Here is a 20,842-nt window from a genome sequence, read left to right on the forward strand (position 1 = left end):
GATCCTGATGTTTGCTTTGTCTTCAGAAGCATGTAATTTTTGCAAATGGTTCCCTGTACCTAAGCACATATTGATTTAATTTATGCAGGGGTCATCAGATCACTTTCATATTGTGGGGAGAAGCAACCCTGAATTTTGAAGCTGATGAGGTGATGGAGCTCGGCAGCACTGAACCTGTCATAGTCATCCTTGTTGGTACATTGGTCAAGACTTATGATGGTGAGAATACTTGATTTTGCTTACCTAGGTTGTTACATCTCATATTTGGTACTTGCTTTGGTTTCTCAGTATCATACAAATAATTGTGGGCTCTTCCTTTAACAGGTCACAGGGGTGTGAGCGGCAGTGTCGCCTGCCGATGGTACATCAATGAAGACCTTCCTGATATCCGTGACTTCCGCAACAGGTGATTTAGTTTGTTCCTTCCTCTGCATCCAATCTTTGTATGTATGCACGCCTACTGATCGCTGCTTGCCCAATCTTCTTAACCGACTTCAAATGACCAATGATGTGGGTCATCTATGTTTCAGACCATGATTCTTGTTTGTTGTTGATCTGTAGGCTCCGTGACAATTTCACTGCTATTCAGCATATCAATTTACCTGGACAGACAGCTGCTGAAGTGGATGCGCAGGTTAACTTAGAGACAAAAACGGTTCGAGAACTGGCTAATCTTGATATGTTTGATAACCGGGTAATTAACTTACCCAACTGGTCTTTCCGTTGAGAAACGATTGTTTTTCGACTGTTTTTACCTACACATTTCCCTGCTTTGGTTATAGGATGCCCGGTTCTTTTGCACGGCTGTTCTCAGCAGACTTAATCCTGCTCAACGTTGGTGGTTCTCTTCATGCACTACCTGTCATAAGTCTTCCCTTCCGGATGGTACTGCCTACAGATGCTCAGATCCAGCTTGTGCTGGAATAGATGCAATACCAAGGTAACTATCTGTTTGGAGAACCGTGCCTACTACCATATGAGCTATTCGTTTCGGTTTGTTGCTTTTATTGAGATACACCTTTGCCTTGTCTTGAAGGTACCGGATTTGTTACGTTGCAAGAGATGATGATGCAGAGGTTAATGAGCCTGGTGAGGCTGAATTTGTCTTCTTTGACAGAGTGGGAAGGGAGCTGGTTCGAGCACCCCTCATAAGTATTTTGCGCCATGGGCGATCACCTATTGCCCCGCTTCTAGAGATTGTCCAGTCTGCCCGCGGAGACCCTGTCACACCACGAGAGCTCTCTGCTGTTATATCAAGGAAATTCCGTTTTGTTGTCTCCATATCAAGCAAGTGTTTCACCAGTGATGATGATGAGCTGTCATTCCAGGTGCTTAGGATTGACACGCCTCTAGGAAAGCAGCCACAATCTTCAGTAGCGTATCGAGCTTCAAGTGTGACAACTAGAGCAACTAGCTCAGGGTCTTTGCCAAATGAGAGTCCTCCTCCTTTAACAGCTCCATGTGCATCATCCAGCAGTCTGCTCCCTGGAAATTTCACTCCCCCACCTTTGGTTGTCAACACCCCTGAGGTTCAACTCTATTCTTATCGCGTTTGCTCTTATAGATTGGTTACTTCCTCTGTTTCTTTGCTTTGCCCAACCATTTGATCGGTTTTTTCCTTTTCGATAAGAGCCAGGCTCTGCTTTCTGCTTTGTCATCCCCGCCTTCTGTGACGAAGCCAAGTGTGGCTAGGTCCATGCAGTTACACTCAAATTAACATTTTCCTTTTGAGATGGTGATGCACCTTTGTGTTTCATACATTTTCTCTATTTTTTATAGCGATGTGGCATCTGAGGTTAAATCAAAGGCTCAACGGGGACTCTTCAAGGACAATACGCCTGTCTCGGCTACCCCGGTGATATCTGATCCAGTTGACAATCCTCTTGATGATGAAGGATATGACGGCTTTGTAATTTCCCCATCATCTGCCTTTGCAAGTATGTCTTGCCGGTCTATACTTATTTATGTGTACATGTTTGCTCTCACAGGCCAGCGGGTCTGTCGCTGAGCAGGAGGGATCACCACTGCTTGCTGGTTCCACCGAGACAGATGCCCTGCCAATACCTGATCAGGCTTCTGATGCAAAGAAGTAAGCTCTGTTTCTTTACTTATGTCCCGGCGTTTTGCTTCCATTGCAAAACGATCTAATTTACCTTACTGTTTTCAGGCCTCGCCTGCCTGTGCCTGCTGATGCTCGAGGCAACCCGAGCAAGCGAGGCAAGAAGAAGTAGGAATACCGCCTGGGTAAGCACAGAGCGTTCTTTTCCATGATTTCATTTTAGGTGTCTTGTGACCTCCATTTACACCGACCGTTCTCATCGATGATTTTTTATTTTCCTGGCTGCTGTTCCAGGAGGCAACGCAACTTTTGGAGATCCAACACTTTTGGGTAGCGTCGTTGTAAATTGGCGATTCCTTGCCGGTATGCTTGTACGAGCAATTCCCCTGCTTGAGCTACCGCTCGCAGGCACTTAACACCACATCACTTGGTTGCTTATGGGTGACGATGACTGCGATCAGTCATGTTGCTGTCCATCTGGACTATCATGCTACCTGGCTAGAAACCGTCTTTTTGACAGGTTTGGATGGCTTGGCTCACTTTTTACAGTTTCATTTCCAGGTTTAAATATGTATGATGTCTTGTGCTTATTACTTGTCCGTTGCATCTGTCCAGGATACATGATCAATGCATCCATGCATGCCCTGGACTCGACGCCCGTGGTGAAATGGGAAGGCGAGTGGCTGGATATGCCCTATGAAGTACTTTTGGCCCTGTTGTTTTAGTTTCGGTCACGGCGATATCTGTGTGTGGAGGGTAAAAGTACTTGTGTCAGGATTATTACCTTTGTAAATGAAAAGGCGAATGATACACTCTGATCACATCATCGTGGCTCTGCTTTGTTCTCCAGATGTTTATGAATCGTTGAACCTAATCTATGCCCGTGTTGTCCTTCTTATTTTAATTTGTGTAAGCTTCACCTCTTGCCTCCCCTGTGGGTTGTTTCTTATGTCTTGCTCGGTTCTGGTGTTAGCAGGTTACCCTGATAAATTATTTGGCAAAGTAAGCGTCCTGTGTTATCCTGTGTATCATGTTTGGTACATCCTCGTAGCCCCTCTGGTTCATACCCCTCCTGGAGGACCTCTGCTTATGCAAGGTTTGCACCATGCACAAGACATTTTATATCTTTTTCGACCAACCACCACTATATAGGCAGGTCTGTAATCGATCTGAACCATGGCCAGGTTCAGAGCTATATAAACCTCTCATGTATTGCCGAGTCTGGATTCTCGACCTGCCTCTTTAGTTTGAGTAAGTGAGCTAGCTACATTCATCCATATGATAGTATCTGTTTTTCTCTTTTAATTTTCAATCATTATATTATAAAAGCGGGGCCGATGCATCCACGGCCCGCTTGCTATTACCTTGCTATTTTTTCCATGAGAACCATCCGAGGCTTTAACCCTCTCATGGGCTTCTGGTTTGGCCCACCTGTATATCGGTCTGCATATATATTGTCTGTCTGCTCCGTTAGGTCTCCAGCTTGGTTTTTCCCCCTTCAGTCGGGGGCACCTCTAGGGTTTCGACTTCTCATCCTTCTGGTAAGTTTCTTCTTGCTTCCATTCTCCTCTTCTGATGTATGGTGTGCCACCCTATACCCCCAATGTCCGGGCCTTATCATTGCTTTCCTCGACGTGCCATTACGTGTTCCTAAGCTTCTACGTGCCTTCAAGAATCTCCTTGCACGTCTTTTTGATTCTGATTGTATCGATCTAGAGTACCCACATCTTCTTTGCCTTATTCTTCTCGCAGCTGGAAGCTAACAACAATTATCTTGGTGCCGTTCTTGCCAGATGACTTGTGTTGCTCTGTCCGATCTGCACGTCGGTTGGGACAAACAGTCTGTCTGTGTCCGCCTATCACGCCTATGGCATTACCGTGGTGGTTTGGAGAATGGACCTGTCAAAGTTGTGCACATGGTTCTTCTGGATGCTCAGGTACGAATTAAAGATATTTAGAAGTATATTCCTGATTCTCGGCGCTGCTGTCTGTCTAGGATAATGCGTTACTTTTGTAGGGTAACCATGGTTACGCAACTGTCCCAATGGATATTCTTGGCGCTTATATTGACATGCTACATGAGGGCGTGGTCTATGAATTTAGTCGATTTGCCGTGCATCCTCGGCCAATCATTTTGAACCCCGTCGACGCACCGTTGATGATCAAGTTTACACAATTTACAGTCATACAGAACTGTTTCCACCTAAACGACGAGTTCCCAAAGTGGACGTTCCACTTGACTCCAATTAACGATCTGCCCCCTGCAAATGATACTCCTCAGAACTACATAGGTGATGTAAATTACACCAGTGGTTCTTCTTATGTTCTACAATCGGTTATTCTGCATAAATTGATGTCTGTTAAGTAGTAAGTTTCGCATTTGCTCATGTAGATGTTATCGGAGTCATTACGGCAATCTCTCCTATGAAAGCTATTCGGGTGCCTCACACACTTAGCCGAGTATTCAAGCGACGTGTACTCCTATCTGATCATAAGTATGTGTTCTGGTTTCTTATCTTCATGTATTGTTTTATTTTGCTACTAGCCACTTTTCCATGGCATCTGATCCTATCGGTACCCCTCTGTTCTCATATTATTTTAGTGGCAATGAGCTTGGGATAACCCTCTGGGGTGAAAGAGTTGTTCGATTTAACGGAGAAAGTGTTCATTTTATGGGTCAAACAGAACCAGCTGTAGCCATCTTTGTTGGCGCCACCGTTTTTGTTAATGAAGGTTCGCTAAGAAATGGACCGATGGATGGGTGCACTTCTTTCTTATTGTCTTTGTGTGTTTGACGATTGTGACGATTGTGACATTTGCCATAACCTTCCTGCGCCGTCTAGGATTGTCCTCCAGGCCCAACATGCTGATGTCCTTCCTACGGCGTTATTAATCCATCTCATGAACATTAATTTATATCACAAGGAGGTAACAATGTTGTCCCTGATAGTATTGACTCTCTGTCTATAGTGTTTGCGATTTGTGCATTTGCAAGAATGCTGCTGATACACCGCCTTCTTTTGCATCATAGGCAGGTACGTTTCGATGCAACGTGACGGTTACAAGGGTTTCGCATTTGAAAAAATGGTGGGCCACCTTCTGTACGGACTGCCACTATATGTCCATGCCAGCTGCGACGTCACTCACTCAGCCTGATGTATATACATGTGGACGCCGTAGCTGTTCATGTACCAGTGCAACAGTCGGGTAAGAAGAGCTCGCAATTGCATTGGTTCATAGTATTCCTTTTGCTTCTCTTATAGTTTGTTTGCTAATGACCAGGTACACATTATTTGTCCTTGCAAAAGACCGAAGCGGAGAAGCCGAGTTTGAGTTGTTTGGAGCAAAAGGGCAGCAGATTGTCGGTCGATCTGCTGGCCAGGTCATTCGCAACAACATGCGTCATGACCCTACTATTCACAATGTTCATGTGGCGGCCTCGATGCTCAGGAAAATTCCTCCTGAACTTTTAGGCTTGCTTGGCATGAAATGCACGTTTCATGTTCGTGCGTCGTCTGACGGCTTCTTTGGAAGGTGGCCGGCATTTCATGTCGATGCTATTGAATCATTCGAGGCTCTGAAGACCAACCTCTCTGTCATGGATCTGCTTACCCCATCGTGAAGCCACACCGCCGTGCAACTGCTCATGAAATCAATGTAGATGTTCCATGCAGTTGATCTGTGCCCTGCTAACTGCCCTCTTGATCTTTTGGCCTAAACCTTTTTATTACGATGAATGTAGATACACCAGTATGTATGGACCATCTTATATTAGCTACGCCTTTGTTATCTTTTGCCTTAGGCTCAGGCTACTCTCAAAAAGACGATAAGATAAGGCATTTTTTCACATTCCAATTGGCTGGCTGATCAATTTATTTTCCTAAATGTACGTCTACTTGTCCTCATGCTATGTTAATGCTCATCTAAATTCTAGGCTTGTGATGCGAACGCTATACTGTCTACGACTGATGTGGTCGGTTATAAGCAATTTATACCATGCCTTTTTGTTTGTTTTGCCGTTGCATTCTTCATTGCAAGTGGATTTTCATGAGGGTATAACAGTTTAGCCCATGCCTCCAGCCTTGGTTTCTGTTATACTGGTAGGTGCTATTGGTTCTCCCATGGAGGGGCGATGCTCACAAAAAAGCATTTTTACTTCGGTTACACATGAATTCAGTATCAAACCAAATCTAGAATCCAAATCTTGTCCAGCGAGTTGAAAAAATGTTCATCGCTCTCAAATTTTATTCATCAAATATTAAAAGTTGTTCCTCGTTGTTAAAAAATCCTCATATAAATTTGTTCGTTAAATTAAATAAAACATTTATATAATTCGAAACATGTGCGCTCTCTTGGCATAATGAACACTTCTTTTACATTTTCTACTTTTGTTAATTTTTTTATCCTTTCTAATTACGAATTACTCCTTAGAAAGAAGATACGTAAAATCAAAAAAAAACAAGAGCAAAAGTAATAGAAAACTAAATAAAGAAACTGAAGCATTCCGCCTCGTTCATGGCCCGGCCCAATAGGTATTTGGCCGCACGGCATCGGCTGATTTAACATGCAGAGACGCCTGATGCAGTGTGCGGCCCATCTAAATTATTTTGGGCTTCCGTTCGCCCGACCCGTAGGCAGAGGCTCATTGTATTTCCTTCTCTGCTTTATCCAAACTAGGTCACACCTGGGTCATTTCGTTCCCCTTCTCGATTGCGTTTTGCCCTAGCCTCTTGCCGCGCCGCCGCCGCCTGCCATCGAGCCTCTCGTCTGCGCCTGCACCTCCCCCTTACTGCCTCGGCTTCTCTGTGAAGGTACAACCGCACTTCGATCGCCAGATGACCTTGCTTCCTTTTCCCGTTCGCTTGATGCTTTCGTCTTCTTCATCTTTAAGATCCACCGATTGCGCTTTCAGGTTTCTATGTCTGGCCAGAAGCCCCAGGATCACGGCTCTTCGAGCTCGGCTTCCTCCACCAACAATAATCTGCGTGCACTTGCCCAGGTTGGTCCGGCCATGCTCTTTTCTTTGTTTAGTTTCCATGGTAGGGGCAAGACGCTTTCTCTTTGATAGATATATAGACGACGATATGTACCCTGGACATAGGTTGGGTTAAACGAAAAAGAAACTGAAATAAGAAATTGGATTTGTGTGGATAGGCAGTTTGATTAAACAAACATCCATCAATTTTGATGGTTCAGAACTGTTAGACTATAGTTAGGTATGCTACCATTGAAAGGTTACACACAGTGCGGTGCACCTGCTCTGTCCTTGCCTTCTTGGCTGATTAAGTGCTATATAGTTTTCTTGATTGAGTAAATCAAACCATTTATTGCTCGCCTTGATATTCTTAAAATCATTCCTATACATATAATAGTGTTCTGCTATTCGTCTGTTGATAATTCACATCCTGTCGTACTGCAGGATGCCACAAGGGTGTTCAAAATTCCACACAAGGTGATACTTGAGATGCTCCTTGCAAACCTTGGCCTAGGCCCACCCCAGTATGAGTATGCTGTCCATGAGGATAGTAAAGTTCGCGTTACCGTTAACTTCAACACTTCTGGTCTGGATCCTGGAGGCTCAATTGTTGACGTGTCCGTGCCTGGAGAGTATTGCATGGACGAGGTCACTGCCGAAGATAGCGCTACTATCAAAGCAGTCAGATACATAGAGACTATGACCAACACGGTTGTCAGAGACACAAACTATGCAAAAACAAAGCGCCAGGAAAATCGTATCGCCTTCCTTGAAAATCGGATCAAAGAATCAGAAGTCAAAGGCAAGAAGCTTAGCAGAGGTTGGCATCTGTCTACCAGATATATGTACTACTTTTCTGAACAAATGCGAAATGCGGCTGCGATGAACCTCCCTTTTGGAGATCTCCTAGATGTAGTTGAATACAGGAGCGGTCGTCTCGCAAGGGCGCTGCAAAGAAGAATGTAATGATGAATATCCTTTACCCCAGGATATCACCAGCTGCATTATCCGTGGAAATATCTTCTAATTCTGTACATAGGATGATTAGGATCTGCCCGTTTGTTTATGCACTGCTACCATCTAGGTTAAACTAGGCTCTATCAAACATGCCTTTTATCGTTTAATGAGATGAAGGCAGTGATTCCCTCGTTTCATATTTACTATTATGTACCATTTTTACACTGTCATTTGTGCCTGATCTCTACCATGCTTCCTGTGCTCAGCCAATTTAATTATGCATATCCTTTGTCTGACAGAATTATCATAGCTTCATCCTCACCCAATTAATTTCTCTTTTTCATAGATGATGATATCGAGATCATAGAGATTTCGGGTACATATCTACTCGGATGTATATTAGATAAGCTCGACCTTCCAACACCGCGCTATCACTCTCAGACACATCCAAGGGGCCAGTTTGTGACTGATGTTACATTTTATCCCTCGAAAGAGCATCTGCGACACCCGCCTACACCGGTCCAGCTCTCGAGCTCTCCCCTGCATAACTTGCAGAGCACAATAGATGTAGTATCTCAAAAGGCAATACACTATATGGAAGATAACCAAAGGAAGGTCTTGAAAGACTACAACTATATTGAATTGAAAAGATCAGAGGAGGCCAACTTACAACTTACTGACCTACTAGCTGAGAAAGATGAAAGGATCAAAGGATTAGCAACGACCACTGGTAACTACATAGGTACTGTCTTTTCAATCTGTGATCGGATATCTTCCTTGGCTGTATCTGAGTCACATCCAGCTGGGCCCGCGCTAGGCGTTGAGTGGGCTAGGAAGATTTTAGAAGTTAATCGTGCTGTTACTCGCCTGAGCAAGCTTTCACATGACGCGCTTCAGCTCCTCAGAGTTGCATTTGGTTATCCAGAGGAACAGAACGACGGTGACTCGGATGGCCACATCCTCGACCTTTAGAATTTACATGACCAGCTGTGAAGACAATTTACCTGTTGTCCTCTTGGTTCGCGTGCTGTAATCCCGGTGATTTGGTGTTGAACTTAATTATTACATGCGCCTATATAACTGCCTTATTCTATCCTAGATGTGATGGGCTAACTCTCTCTGTTAAATTCATTCATCTAAAAAATATCGCCTTCTCCATCGCAGTTGGTTATCGTCGGCCCATCCCAAAAGCATCTTGGATCAGAAGGGTAGATACAGCCCATTAGCAATGATGGCATTTTCCTTTTTCCTACGCGTTCTGTGCTCCTGTGTTAAATCACTCTCGCTGCCCGGTGGGCTTCTCTCGGCTGGGCCCACCGTATCCCAGTGGATGGGTAGGAGTCCTGGTACAAAAGAGCCAGCCGATCGCTAGACCGCCGGTTAGATCACCATCACCAGAAAGGGACACGTGCGTCCTCCCTACTTGGCTGGAGCGGCGGCTTCTACTGATCGTCATCGGTGCGGGAGGTAATTCTATTCACTCACCGTCTCACATCTGCATCCAACCACTCGCTCTCATCCCCTTCCTCCACTTCACTCCCCTTGCTTCTCTCCTCGCAGTTCCCCTGAAACATATGCCTAGATCCACGCTGCTGCTCAAATCGACAAGTGATACGAGATGAAGAAGAGCACATCTAGCTACGATTGATCTTTACGGCAGGTATTTCTCCTCCCTTCGTTGTATTTCGATCTGGTTCGTCTATGTGCATGGGTTTGCTAGATTTCCTAAGTGCTGTTCCTCCCCGTCTTGCAGCCCGAGCTCTTCCCTTCGATTCGCCGCTTTTGATAACTCAAGGCCAGCTAAATCATTCGCCAACGCCCGGTTCTTATCAGAAGGTAGATTCTAAAATCTAGCCCTACTTACAATAGAGAGTTGCGAGTTAATGGCCCTGAACTTGATGCGAACAGACATGCACCTAGATAAAACACATATCCTATAAATAAAGACACTAATTTGCTACGCCATATGCATGCCCACCTTTAAATATTATTGGTTTATCCCCTGTCCTTTCATCATTACTGAACCACATCGACTTGTGGCAATAGCATAATCACCGGCCCTTTTGTATGGTTAATAATACTGTGAGGCCCAAATTAACCATATCTGCATTTTATTCCTACCCAAGCCCTCTGCTAAATGAGATCCTACGTCTCACTTCATTTATGCATACAAAATTACAAATAAGGCATTCATAATTTGTTAGTACTCCTCTTCCGGACAAAACCTCGAACCAAACTACATCTTATAAATTACATACCTGTTGCCTCACTGAATTTGCTGCATGCGTTGATTTCTCTTTCTCACAAACTACATCAGACAACGAATAAGAATCATATGTTTGATTGCATCCAAAGCATTGATTTGCTTGCTTACTCTTCCATTTTAAAAATAAGGGTTGTTTCCGATGTCATTCACTCTTACTACACTATGATTTTTTGACCAGATTTCAACATGAACCCTGTGGACCTTCCTTCCAAAGTCATCCTAGATGCTATGTTTGACAAGGTCGGCCTTCCAACAGCCGCCTACTCTGCACGTGCAGTTCATCGCGGGTGCCTTGAAGTCACTGTCGCCTTTCATCCAATTGCCAGTGAACTGGAGCGTCCTGTTAGTCAGACATATATTTCAACCTCTGCTTTCACTGATCTGGAAGAAGCGCAGAATCACGTTGCGCGTAAAGCCATGGAATTCATGGAGCAGGAACACAGTGTGGTCCCAGGTGATTATAACTATAGCAAACTTCAGTCTGCTAGGCTTAACAATGAGTCACTACGTGAGCGTCTGAAAGAAAAGGACCGCAATATCGAAATACTGAAAAAGATCAATACATCTCTGGCGCAGCAAATGGAAGAGAAGAGCAACACTCTTGACTCCATTATGAAGACAAACAAAGACATGATGGAGAAGGTGTCTAAAAAAGATGTTGCCATTGAATCCATCAAAAATGTCAATCAAACACTACTGAAGCAGCTTGGTGAGAAACAAGTGATAATAAAAAACTCAGCAAAGGCTGGGATAACTCACTGGATACTGGATTTTCAGCAACCATCCAACTTCAGCGTCTGATTGATGAGGGCATGTCCCCTGGATCAACGCAGGCAGACATTGAGCTCAATGCGACTCTCCAGAGTGCTCAACACAAATGTGAGTACCTTGAGCAGAACACCATCCTTGCTGTTGAGTACCTGCAGTCCATTGGGACATATCCATATGACCCAAAGCCAGGCTTTACTGATGAGGAAGACAACTGTTCAGTGGACCCCGAACCCGTGCCACCAGAGAATCCACCCTACATGAGAAGCTGGCTGGGTGATGAGGAGATCTTTGACAGTGAAGGTAATTGCTCTGCAAACTTCGACACTTTGCCCGAGGAGCACTTCTGACACAACATCGCCAACTTGCCAACGCAATCCTCTTGAGGATCGCTTGATGGTATCAACTTACTATCTTCCACTGCGTGGTCTCTGCATCTTACATCTGCACTACGACCGTTGCTCTCCTATGTAATTCCCTACTGAACTTATTATCTATGTAACCTATGTGGCATGTGCTGCACTACTCTACTCTATTATGCCTACCCCAGCCCACTGAACTTATCTATGTAAATTATATGGTATGTACCAGGGATGTACTCCATTAACTCCAAGCCTATCGAACTTAACTATGTAAATTATATTCATCGTTGTGCTATTCTGGGCTATGCAATCCTTAGTTTGAACATGCTCTGTTGTATGCTTTGCATCAATGCTATGCCATCTGTGATGTGAGGAACTGCTTCTGTTTAATCGTGCGCATTGACACTGGTTGGCCGCTTATATTCCCATCTAATTTACCTTATCAACATTTCCATTTTTTTGACTAACAACATATAGCATCAATTATTTTACAGGCCACTAAAGGCACCTAGCCCAGTGCACATGCAACCCACAAGCCACAAGGACGATGGGGCGGCCCATCAAAAGGGGCCCAACCAGCTAGGTTAACTATATACCACCTCTCTTTGCATACTGTATTTTCAGATATGTTCCCCTCTCACTCCCACGACCCTCTTCTTCCAGTCCAGCCGCCGCCATGGATGAACCCCCCTCTGCATTGACAACCCTGCCCACAAATGATGAGCTGTTGGTCAAGGGCTTTCCTCCGGTTAGTTCCAAGCTGTTGTCATCTCATTCTCCTCTTCATTCATAGATTTCATAACCCATTGCATGCTGACATTTACATTCTACCTTTTGTTAAATCAAAGCAATCACCTATCTGTGTCACCATCAGCAAGCAGTTCATTCTTGAACAAGCAATTGAGAGAATTGGTGGCACAATCCATCCATTCACTTTCACCGACATAGGCAGTGATGATGTGGGCATCTCTGTCTCTATTGACCTGCCCCCGCACAACAAAAGCCTGTCAAGCACAACAAAGGAATTTCATGGACCATCCATTGAATCTACGTGTGTTTCCGCCCTTGGATACCTTCAGAAAACAGGTATAGTCACGGTAGATGATGCAAATTTTGCGGAGCTGAAAAAATGCAAAAGAAAACTTCAGGCTGAGGAGTTCTGGTCGTTGGCGCTCTACGATCAGGCCAGCGCCCTGCGTAACCAACTCTCTTCGCTGACCTAAGCCTAAACAAGAAGCTCATGTGCTACCTTCTACGCACAAGAATACTCCACGGGCCAGTTACCAAATCATGTTGTCCGAGGTAAAACCGCACGGCAAGGTATCTTCATTATCATGTGGTAGCACATACTTCATGCTCGTTTCTCTTATTAGTTGCTTGCCCCCAGGATACCAGTGAAGAAGAAAGTGCATCAACCCCGGTCACAACAAATACTAATAGGTGCTCTCCGTTCCATTTTCTTATCATTGTCTTCACATACAACCCAGCTGTGGCTTATGTGTCCTAACTACACAATTACTCATTGTCAGCATCGATCTTCTACCTTCTAAAAGTAACAAGAAGATGAGAACCGCACGCCGAACACTCGATTACGATTACGAAGCCTTTGATCCCAAACAAGTTGGGGTAGGCTAGATATGAAACCCTTTCACGAGGACTTCCCAGGAGGTCACCCATCCTAGTACTACTCTCGCCCAAATGGGTTTCATACCCAAAAGACTGGCTAGTTTTTACGTTGGCTCGCCAAGCCTATCACAACCCTTAGATATGAAACTCTTTCACAAGGACTTCCCAGGAGGTCACCCATCCTAGTACTACTCTCGCTCAAATCGGTTTCATACCTATGGGACTGGCTAGTTTTTACGTTGGCTCGCCAAGCCTATCACAACCCTCCTCCTTTACCCGGGCTTGGGACCGGCTATGCCTAGAAGACATAGGCGGAGAGCAGCCCACACGCCATTGCAGGTAGGCATACATCATCTCCTAGACCCGTCTCAAACGACATCACACATTATTGTTCAAAATTTCATATGTTTTTTCAGACTCCCATCATCACAGCAACACGATGGAATAAGTCATTCTCCGAGTCTACGTTGCATTGAACCTTGCCAGATTCAGGACCCGTCGCTTTTGTCATACACGCAGCTTGATCTCGCAGCTGCATGGAACTATGTAAAAATGCATGGAACCCTCTGTTATGCTACTCCACTTAGATGCAAATTACATGCTTTTGTACCTTCCCACGTCTTCCTGTCATGTAATGGACATATTATGATCATATCATATATCTATCTACGTCGAACGAAGGCAGTTTACATTCACGCTTTATTGCCCCTGAACAATGAACATCATAATCTATCTTTTCAGCATGTTAGGATCACCTCCATTAACATCTCTGTGTGCTGTTGTTTGCCCCGTCATTCGGCGGGCAACGCGCGGCAAGCCGCGCCCCCTATCTAGTATCTTATATTGTCAACATAATTACAATCCATTAACAGTCGCGTAAGGAGCGCCCTCTCGCGATGTCCACATGGGCATAAGGGACTGGGCTGATTTTTTTTCTTTTCCTCCTACCCCTCTTCTTTCTCGCCTCTCGTTTCCACATCCGGCTGGCGGCTAGGGTTGCTGCCGCCACCACAGCCGCCTCCACCATCCATGCTCTCCAGCTCCCCAAGGAGCTTAGCTATCTCCTCCTGGACCTCCTAACTCCTCTTCCCCAAGATTCGAGATGGAAGGGATGGGGAAGAAGAGGCGCCCGCTGATGGTGATGGACTCCTCGTTGACCGCGGCGGCGCAGACGGCGTCGAGGGGTCCAGAGACCGGGGCGTGGGAGTGGATGGCAAGGGAGCGCGCAGCCGTCGACCCCGTGCACTGTCTCCCTCTCTCCTCAACGACTCGCGGCGAAGAAGCCGCTGGAGGAGGAGCTCTACCTAGACGACGGTGGCCGGAGGACGTCACCATGGGGATTTGCTGCAAAGGGCCACCGGAGGAGGAGCCCAACTACAGGAGAATGCGGTGCAGCAAGAGCCTCGCCAGCATCGTCGGCATCGAGCAGTCCTCTAAAGCTCGTCCTCACCACTCAGGCTGGACGGAGCGAGCGGGCTTTTCGGCCCGCTCGTGGCCCGTTCTAGACCGGACCGATCGGTCCTGGCCCGTTGATGAAATTGACCGGTCCGGTCCCTAAATTTCAGCCCGAAATTTACTCGGTCCGGTCCGGTCTTTAACCGGTCCGACCGAGCGGACCGAAGCTGCAGATCGTTCCTCGACGTCGCAGCCGCCGGCGATGCATTGGCCATGCCCCGCCCCGTCGTTGTTCACCAGAATAAGTGTAATGTAATTTAGTCAATTGAAGAGATAGGGGCAAGAGGTAGAAGACTCTGGTCGCGCGCTGAAGTTTCTTTCCTATTATTCAGTCCAACAGAAAAGAGAAAGTACAAGAGAAACGGGATTAGATCCGATAATCACGGCACCATCCCACGACTAACTCCACGCTGCCGTTTCCCTTTATTCCACACTGTTGTTTCCTTTTATTCAATCGAACAGAAAACGCAAGGAAACTCCTATTCCTATTTAAGAGGCTTACCAAATCAATACGCGCAATCACGGTTCAGTTTCATCAGAATCTTCAGTATTTTCAGTTCCGTCAGTAAATTCAGAATCTTCAGTATTTTCAGCAGCATAATATTAACGTAAAAGGATGCAATTTCTTTGCCGTTTCCCTTTCCATTCATTAAGCGTAGGAGAAACAGAAAGAACGAGAAAGACGGGATCGATCTGATACGGCCGTTTCCCTTTCCTTTCATTCAGCGTAAAGCATTTTTCATTAATGATTCGGATTCTGCGTCCACTACGTACGCCCACGACTAGGACTCAGCTCCACGTTAGGTCTGATCCACTAATCACGGAGGACTAGTACACAAAAATTTGTGTGCTCATGCACGGGCTACCTTATTTGCATGCGGCTAAGAAAAAACAACAAAGACGTTCACAAGATATGCTAACAAGATCTGGCACCGGACACATAGCCCTTGGCTTTCTCCGGGAGGACCCCAGCGCGCGCGTGCGTTGCTGCTAGTGCACCAGCACTTCGCCGGCCACACAGTGGAGGACCCCGACGCGCGTGTTGCTGCTGCCGCTGGTGTGCTGTTCATGGCCGCGACGGCTCGCTCCTGTGCCTTCCGGCGTCCATGGTCGCCATGCAGAAGCTCACGACCACCACATCCACATCCTGACGCCCCCGCCATGGTCACCACATCCGTCTCTTGCCGTCGTTGGTGACGCCGTGATCACGGCGACCTCTCCATGGCCGGTCCTCTCGGTCCTGTCGGTCCGGCTCGGGCTTCGTCGCCGCCGGTCCGGTCCCTGGAAACAGGACCGCGAGGCTGGTCGGTCCGGTCCGGCTCGGTCCGCCGGCGGCCGGTCCAACTGGCGGCTCGGTCAAGGCCCGGACCGTGTCCACCCTGACTCACCACCACGGACGTCGGTGAGGCCAGTCTCTCCTTCACCTCTGCTCTGCTCTGCTCTGCTCTGCTCTGCTCTGCTCTGCTCTGCTCTGCTCTGCTCTCTCTCTCTCTCTCTCTCTCTCTCTCTCTCTCTCTCTCTCTCTCTCTCTCTCTCTCTCTCTCTCTCTCTCTCTCTCTCTCTCTCTCTCTCTCTCTCTCTCGATCTCTCGATCTCTCTCTCTCTCGATCTCTCGATCTGGGACTGAGTGGAACAACAAACCCTGATGATTTTCCTTGCTGTTCAAGGAGAGGCAGATTGGGATTTAGATTTGTTTTCTCATGGTGTGTTGTTATTTGATTTTGCAGGAACTGCTCCAATGGAAAGGTTGGATGCTCACATGGAAGAAGTGATCTGATTTTGCTCTCTCTCATCTCTCTTTGTAGATTTTTGTTCATGCTGGGATGTGTTCAAGTGTTGATTTTTGTTCATGTGTGGAAGCTGGGCTGTGTCTATATGTACATTTTTGTTCATGCAAGAATTTTTTTATTTACACTCATTAGATTATGTTATTCTCATGTGTAGCTCGTCATTTATCCAAAATATTGTTCTTCCATTTGGGGCTTTAGTTGCAGATTCATGCTTAAAATTATATTGTTCAGACGCATCTTTGCGTGCTTGTTTTGCTTTAACCCGTCGCCTAGCCGTGAAGCACTCTGCTGCAGCCTCTCACTTCACCGTCGACGACACTCTGCTCCAACCCGTCACTTCGATGTGAAGCCCTCTGCTGCAGCCTCTCACTTCACCGTAGACGACACACTGCTCCAACCCGTCTCTGTCCAGTCCCAGACAAACCTGTTGTAAAGGTTATTATTTTATGCATCTTTTGCTGCATCAACTAGGGCTGAAAGGGCTAAAATTATTCAACTTTGTTACTAGGGATCTGGTCATAGGTATTGTAAATACTAAATAGTATGATATCCTTTTAAGAAACAATTTTTCTTTTTGTTTTGATGTGCTTGTGATTTGCTCTCCAGGTTATCTTTCTTGAGAACTTATTGGTTTACCAATTTGAGATTTGTTTCATCATGTTTTTGTACCATGTCATCGGGATTTTCATTTGTTCTTCTGCCATACACGGAACATATTGCAGTGCTTCAGGGTTTTCGATTGTTCTTCGCCATACCTTATGTATGCGTGTATATTCCTGACGTATAGTTTCCTTTTTGTTGTGCAGAAGTGCTTATAATTTCTCATGCCCTCAACTACTATTTTAGCTTTAGTATGCTCTGGGTATAAGCATGGCCGCTACAATGGTCAGTACCAAGGGTGAGTGCCTCCACGTTTGAAGATGATCTCATAGGATGCCTATAACTATGCTTCTTTTATTTGGTAAAAAGAAACTATGCTTTTTTTATGCTCTTGGTTGAATGTTAAATAAGAAAAACAAATAGTATTTGTGTCGCCTTGAGAGGCACACCCGTTATTTATTTCGCGCAAGTTCTCTTATGTGAGATTCTTACTATTTTCTAAAAATTATGCACTGAATATTCTGACCATTAATTCTTACTAATAATAGGCTTCTTGGGAAAAACTGGGAAATGAATATATAACAAGGCGTGTGTTAAGGGTACACGAGTTGTAGACAAACTATTATGAATTGGAGTAACAAACTGAGTAAATTGATACGACAACAGAGCTTGAAGCTAGGAACTGCAAGTCTATAGTATACATGGATAGGAGCAGAGAAATAAACATACTGATCAAAATAGGTGTTATCTAAAGAAATGGTCAGAAGTGTGATCTCTCTTCTTATCAGCCAAACATGATCCATGTGAGCTAAAGAATTGGTCAGCAGCAAATAGCTTGTATTGTTCTTACTTCTAAAAAAGCATGACCGTATGAAAAAATGAGAAAGGTCCACTAAATAATTAGAGGGCGATAGGCGCAGCTGAACCAATGAAATGACCCTCCTGCAGATATTCAACACTTGTTTTACACTCTTTATGTCACTTTCTGATTAGTTGTTCGTGCAACTGACTGTGCCTCTTATTTCTTTTATTTTTCACTAGCATATTACAACAAATGGGTCCGCTTGTTGCAGGCAGTGTCCTCCTGCTGGCGGGGTTCCAAAGTGGATGTGGAACGCCATGACCAAGATCTTCAAATGTCCAATGTTTCATAGACTATATCCATGACAGAGGTCTCTTTTCTTTTAAATAAAAAGTGACTTTCTCCTTCTTTTTCTTAGATAAATTTATGATTGAGGAGAATATATTCCTTCATGTGTTGTTTCAGTATAAACGACATAGAGTTGGTTGTACCCTGAGTTTCTTCCTTCCTCAAATAGATAGATTCAGAATTCTGACTACCGCCCCCCCCCCCCCCCCCCCCCCCCCCCCTCTTCTTCTTGATTGCAGTTCTATCTGAGCCTCAACTGGTCGAGTGTTGTGCCAACTGTAAGTCTCATTGTTAGTCAAGAATGCATGCTTGTTAGCACATGCATCTTCAACATTACCCTGGTTATGTTTCATTGTTTTCAGAATTGGGAATTGGTTTAATAATTTACTCTCTTTTGAGAAAATCGGTAGTTGCAGAACATACTATTTCAGTATCACGTACTGTTTTGCATTTTCCATTAAAATGGAAGGATTACCTCCTACATTGCAAGTAATCTTATTTTTTCTTTGTTATTTGTTTCCGGGAAACATGAATTGAATGATGATACTACAGATTTACTTGGCCATGTGCTTGCTTTTTACAGGAACGACCGATATATTGTTAAAAGAATGAAAGTATGCCCTGCCTGAAGATTTTAGCTTTCTTTCTCTTGAGAAGATAGAAGGTTTCTGGCCTGTTAACATCAATATAATTTCAATGATCTGCTACCCTTGTATATTTTCTCTTTGGTTAGACAAGAAGCTATTGCGTTGGTCAGTAGATCTGTCTTAAGTTTTAGATGTGGATGAAATGCTTCTTTCTAGATGTTTAGTCCATCAAGTAGTGTGAACTCATTTGGCTCCCAATCTGCTTTCAGCTCTAATGATTTGGATTACTTCAAGAAGGACATATAAGCACAAAATAACAAAAAGATGACCATGAAGGCTAGAGCCACCGATGCAGAGAAGAACGTGCAAGAGCTGAATGCTAAGCCGGATAGAGTAAGTATGCGACTGTGGTTGTCTGTTGTGCTAATGTGCATCTTTATTTTTCTTCTTGGACAAGCTCGTATTTGCTCAATCCTTTGATAAACTCTTGTGGTGTTGTCACTGATTAAGTGGTCATTGTTGCCGTTTCTGCATTTATTACATGATAAATTTGTTATATTTGATAAAAAGGAGATCGATACTTTGTCACAGACTCATAGTGGGTTAACGATGGTTCATGCTGCTATTTTCTTTTCTGTATGTGATTCCAATGCTATATAAAACTTTGCTACAGCACACTTCTTTTGGGTAAATTCTACAAAGTAAATAAAGAAGAATCTGGAATGTTTTAGCGTATTATCATCTCCTTAATTTTAGGGAGAGCTGAGCCTCATTCCCTATTAAACCGTTATAGTTGTGAAACAAAAATGGGATAAGGCTCATATCCTGCTGTCCTGGAAGACTTTTGGTGGAAGTGGAATCAAGGGTATATATCCCTTGAATCCACCTTTTCCATTAGGTGAATACTGTCTTCAAGTTGATAACGTTATTATTTTTTTATTAGCTTCAAAAGACAAACGGCGAGCAAACGGTTAGGATTCAAAAGACTAAAAGTGTTCTTAAAGGTGCAGAGGTTTGTGATATATTTGACTAATGTGGTACAGTTTTGTTATGCAGTTTCGTGATGCATTCTCCTCAATCCTTTGTTTTGGTATTTGTAGGAGGAGCTGATGAAGGTGCAGTCAGAAGCAACACCAAAATCAGAGCAGCTCAGAGAGGTAATTTTCAATCTTTTGTTGTAGCTGCTGTGATAGGAGTATGTCAGTAAGGTAACATGACAGATTTAGACTGGATCAGCCTTTTCCTATTTGCTCCGTACTCTTAGTACCCTCAAGGGATTTGGCTTGCTTTATGGTCATTGATTAACAAGGTTCTCATTTGTACATGCATGTGTGGCAGAAAGAAAAGCAGCCGAAGGGGCGCCTCCCACCTGGTACCACCCAACTTCCTCTTAAGCGGCGCCACCCGGTGGCGCCCCAACCGCTAGTTACAATGTTGTGTGGCTGCTAGCTCTAGTCCCATGCGATTCTTCTCCACTCTTAGCTTTAGTTTCTACATACGTCATGTGTGGTAAGTACATGTCTACCAAGCAATTGTAGAGATTGTCTTGTCTCATTAATTCAGAATATTATCTCTAAATTGTAGCAATCTCTATTGTACGCAGGAAAGAAGATGACTTGGCTTAACAGCGAAGCCCAATTGCGTTGCAGATCATAAGTAGAGGGGGACCAAGGCGATATTATTGTGATTTACCAGAGGAACGATATTTCCCAACTTAGAGAGAATAGAGATTATCTTGTCTCATTAATTCAGAATATTATCGGTCAATATTACATACACAAAATTACAATCAAACCGAGAAATGGAGAGGAATGTGAAAACAATAACTAAAGACCGATTTGAAGAGGATAGTTGGAACCTCAATCAGAAAGATTTTTTACTTTCTCAAAATTTATTTTGCTAAAATCTAAGAGATCGATGCAGAAAAGTTCAACCACAAAATAATTAGTAGCACTCGAGGAACACAGTTAAAATACTTTGGCTCGTCTCATAAAGCAAAATAAAAATACTACCACTCACCACTCAGTTACACAACATGAACAAAATATGATGAAGGCACAAATCTTTCCCTCATCTCATTAAATAAATGCATTAAGTAGCCTTGCTCTACCCGCCACTTTTTTTGGACACTCAAATCTATTAACCAACTTGTAACACAAACAATGCCGAAATATATAAAAAAAATTGAAGTTCTTGGGGTCTATCGCCTTCATCCTCCTCTCGAACGAGCCGATGATGCACCGTCGC

The 20,842-nt window shown here is 44.4% G+C and overlaps 2 protein-coding genes across 8 annotated transcripts; both read left to right on the forward strand.

Moving 5' to 3' along the window:
- Positions 1 to 4,889: 4,889 nt before the first annotated feature.
- On the forward strand, positions 4,890 to 5,910 carry LOC123093101 (uncharacterized). Its single transcript, XM_044515009.1, has 3 exons — positions 4,890 to 4,987; positions 5,091 to 5,266; positions 5,342 to 5,910. The coding sequence occupies exons 1-3, from the start codon at positions 4,961 to 4,963 to the stop codon at positions 5,679 to 5,681; spliced, it is 543 nt and encodes a 180-aa protein (XP_044370944.1). The 5' UTR covers positions 4,890 to 4,960; the 3' UTR covers positions 5,682 to 5,910.
- A 9,422-nt stretch (positions 5,911 to 15,332) lies between these two features.
- LOC123093102 (uncharacterized) lies at positions 15,333 to 20,369 on the forward strand. 7 transcript variants are annotated; one of them, XR_006445048.1, is made up of 10 exons: positions 15,333 to 15,870; positions 16,196 to 16,693; positions 17,065 to 17,156; positions 17,932 to 18,030; positions 18,592 to 18,672; positions 18,865 to 18,988; positions 19,539 to 19,599; positions 19,696 to 19,752; positions 19,934 to 20,104; positions 20,199 to 20,369. XR_006445048.1 is itself a non-coding variant. In XM_044515011.1 (6 exons), exons 2-5 carry the CDS (start codon positions 18,920 to 18,922, stop codon positions 20,042 to 20,044), a joined length of 306 nt encoding a protein of 101 aa, XP_044370946.1. In that variant the 5' UTR covers positions 18,228 to 18,760; positions 18,865 to 18,919; the 3' UTR covers positions 20,045 to 20,104; positions 20,199 to 20,369. The 7 variants fall into 7 exon arrangements, 2 of the variants coding, with proteins under 2 accessions (XP_044370946.1, XP_044370945.1); XR_006445046.1 differs by having other exon boundaries at positions 15,337 to 15,870; positions 19,539 to 19,607; XR_006445047.1 differs by having other exon boundaries at positions 15,338 to 15,870; positions 16,196 to 16,214; positions 19,539 to 19,607.
- The last annotated feature ends 473 nt before the right edge of the window (positions 20,370 to 20,842 follow it).

Source organism: Triticum aestivum, chromosome 4B (genome assembly GCF_018294505.1).
Source record: "Triticum aestivum cultivar Chinese Spring chromosome 4B, IWGSC CS RefSeq v2.1, whole genome shotgun sequence".
Taxonomy (NCBI): domain Eukaryota; kingdom Viridiplantae; phylum Streptophyta; class Magnoliopsida; order Poales; family Poaceae; genus Triticum; species Triticum aestivum.

Excerpts from the sequence above, each read along its gene's own strand:
- LOC123093101 (XM_044515009.1), top strand. The coding sequence starts at position 4,961 with ATGAACATTAATTTATATCACAAGGAG. Across the intron at positions 4,988-5,090 it reads TTAATTTATATCACAAGGAG|GCAGGTACGTTTCGATGCAA; the intron begins GTAACAATGTTG and ends TTTGCATCATAG. Across the intron at positions 5,267-5,341 it reads TGTACCAGTGCAACAGTCGG|GTACACATTATTTGTCCTTG; the intron begins GTAAGAAGAGCT and ends GCTAATGACCAG.
- LOC123093102 (XM_044515011.1), top strand. The coding sequence starts at position 18,920 with ATGACCATGAAGGCTAGAGCCACCGATGCAGAGAAGAACGTGCAAGAG. Across the intron at positions 18,989-19,538 it reads TGAATGCTAAGCCGGATAGA|CTTCAAAAGACAAACGGCGA; the intron begins GTAAGTATGCGA and ends TTTTTTTATTAG. Across the intron at positions 19,608-19,695 it reads GTGTTCTTAAAGGTGCAGAG|GAGGAGCTGATGAAGGTGCA; the intron begins GTTTGTGATATA and ends TGGTATTTGTAG.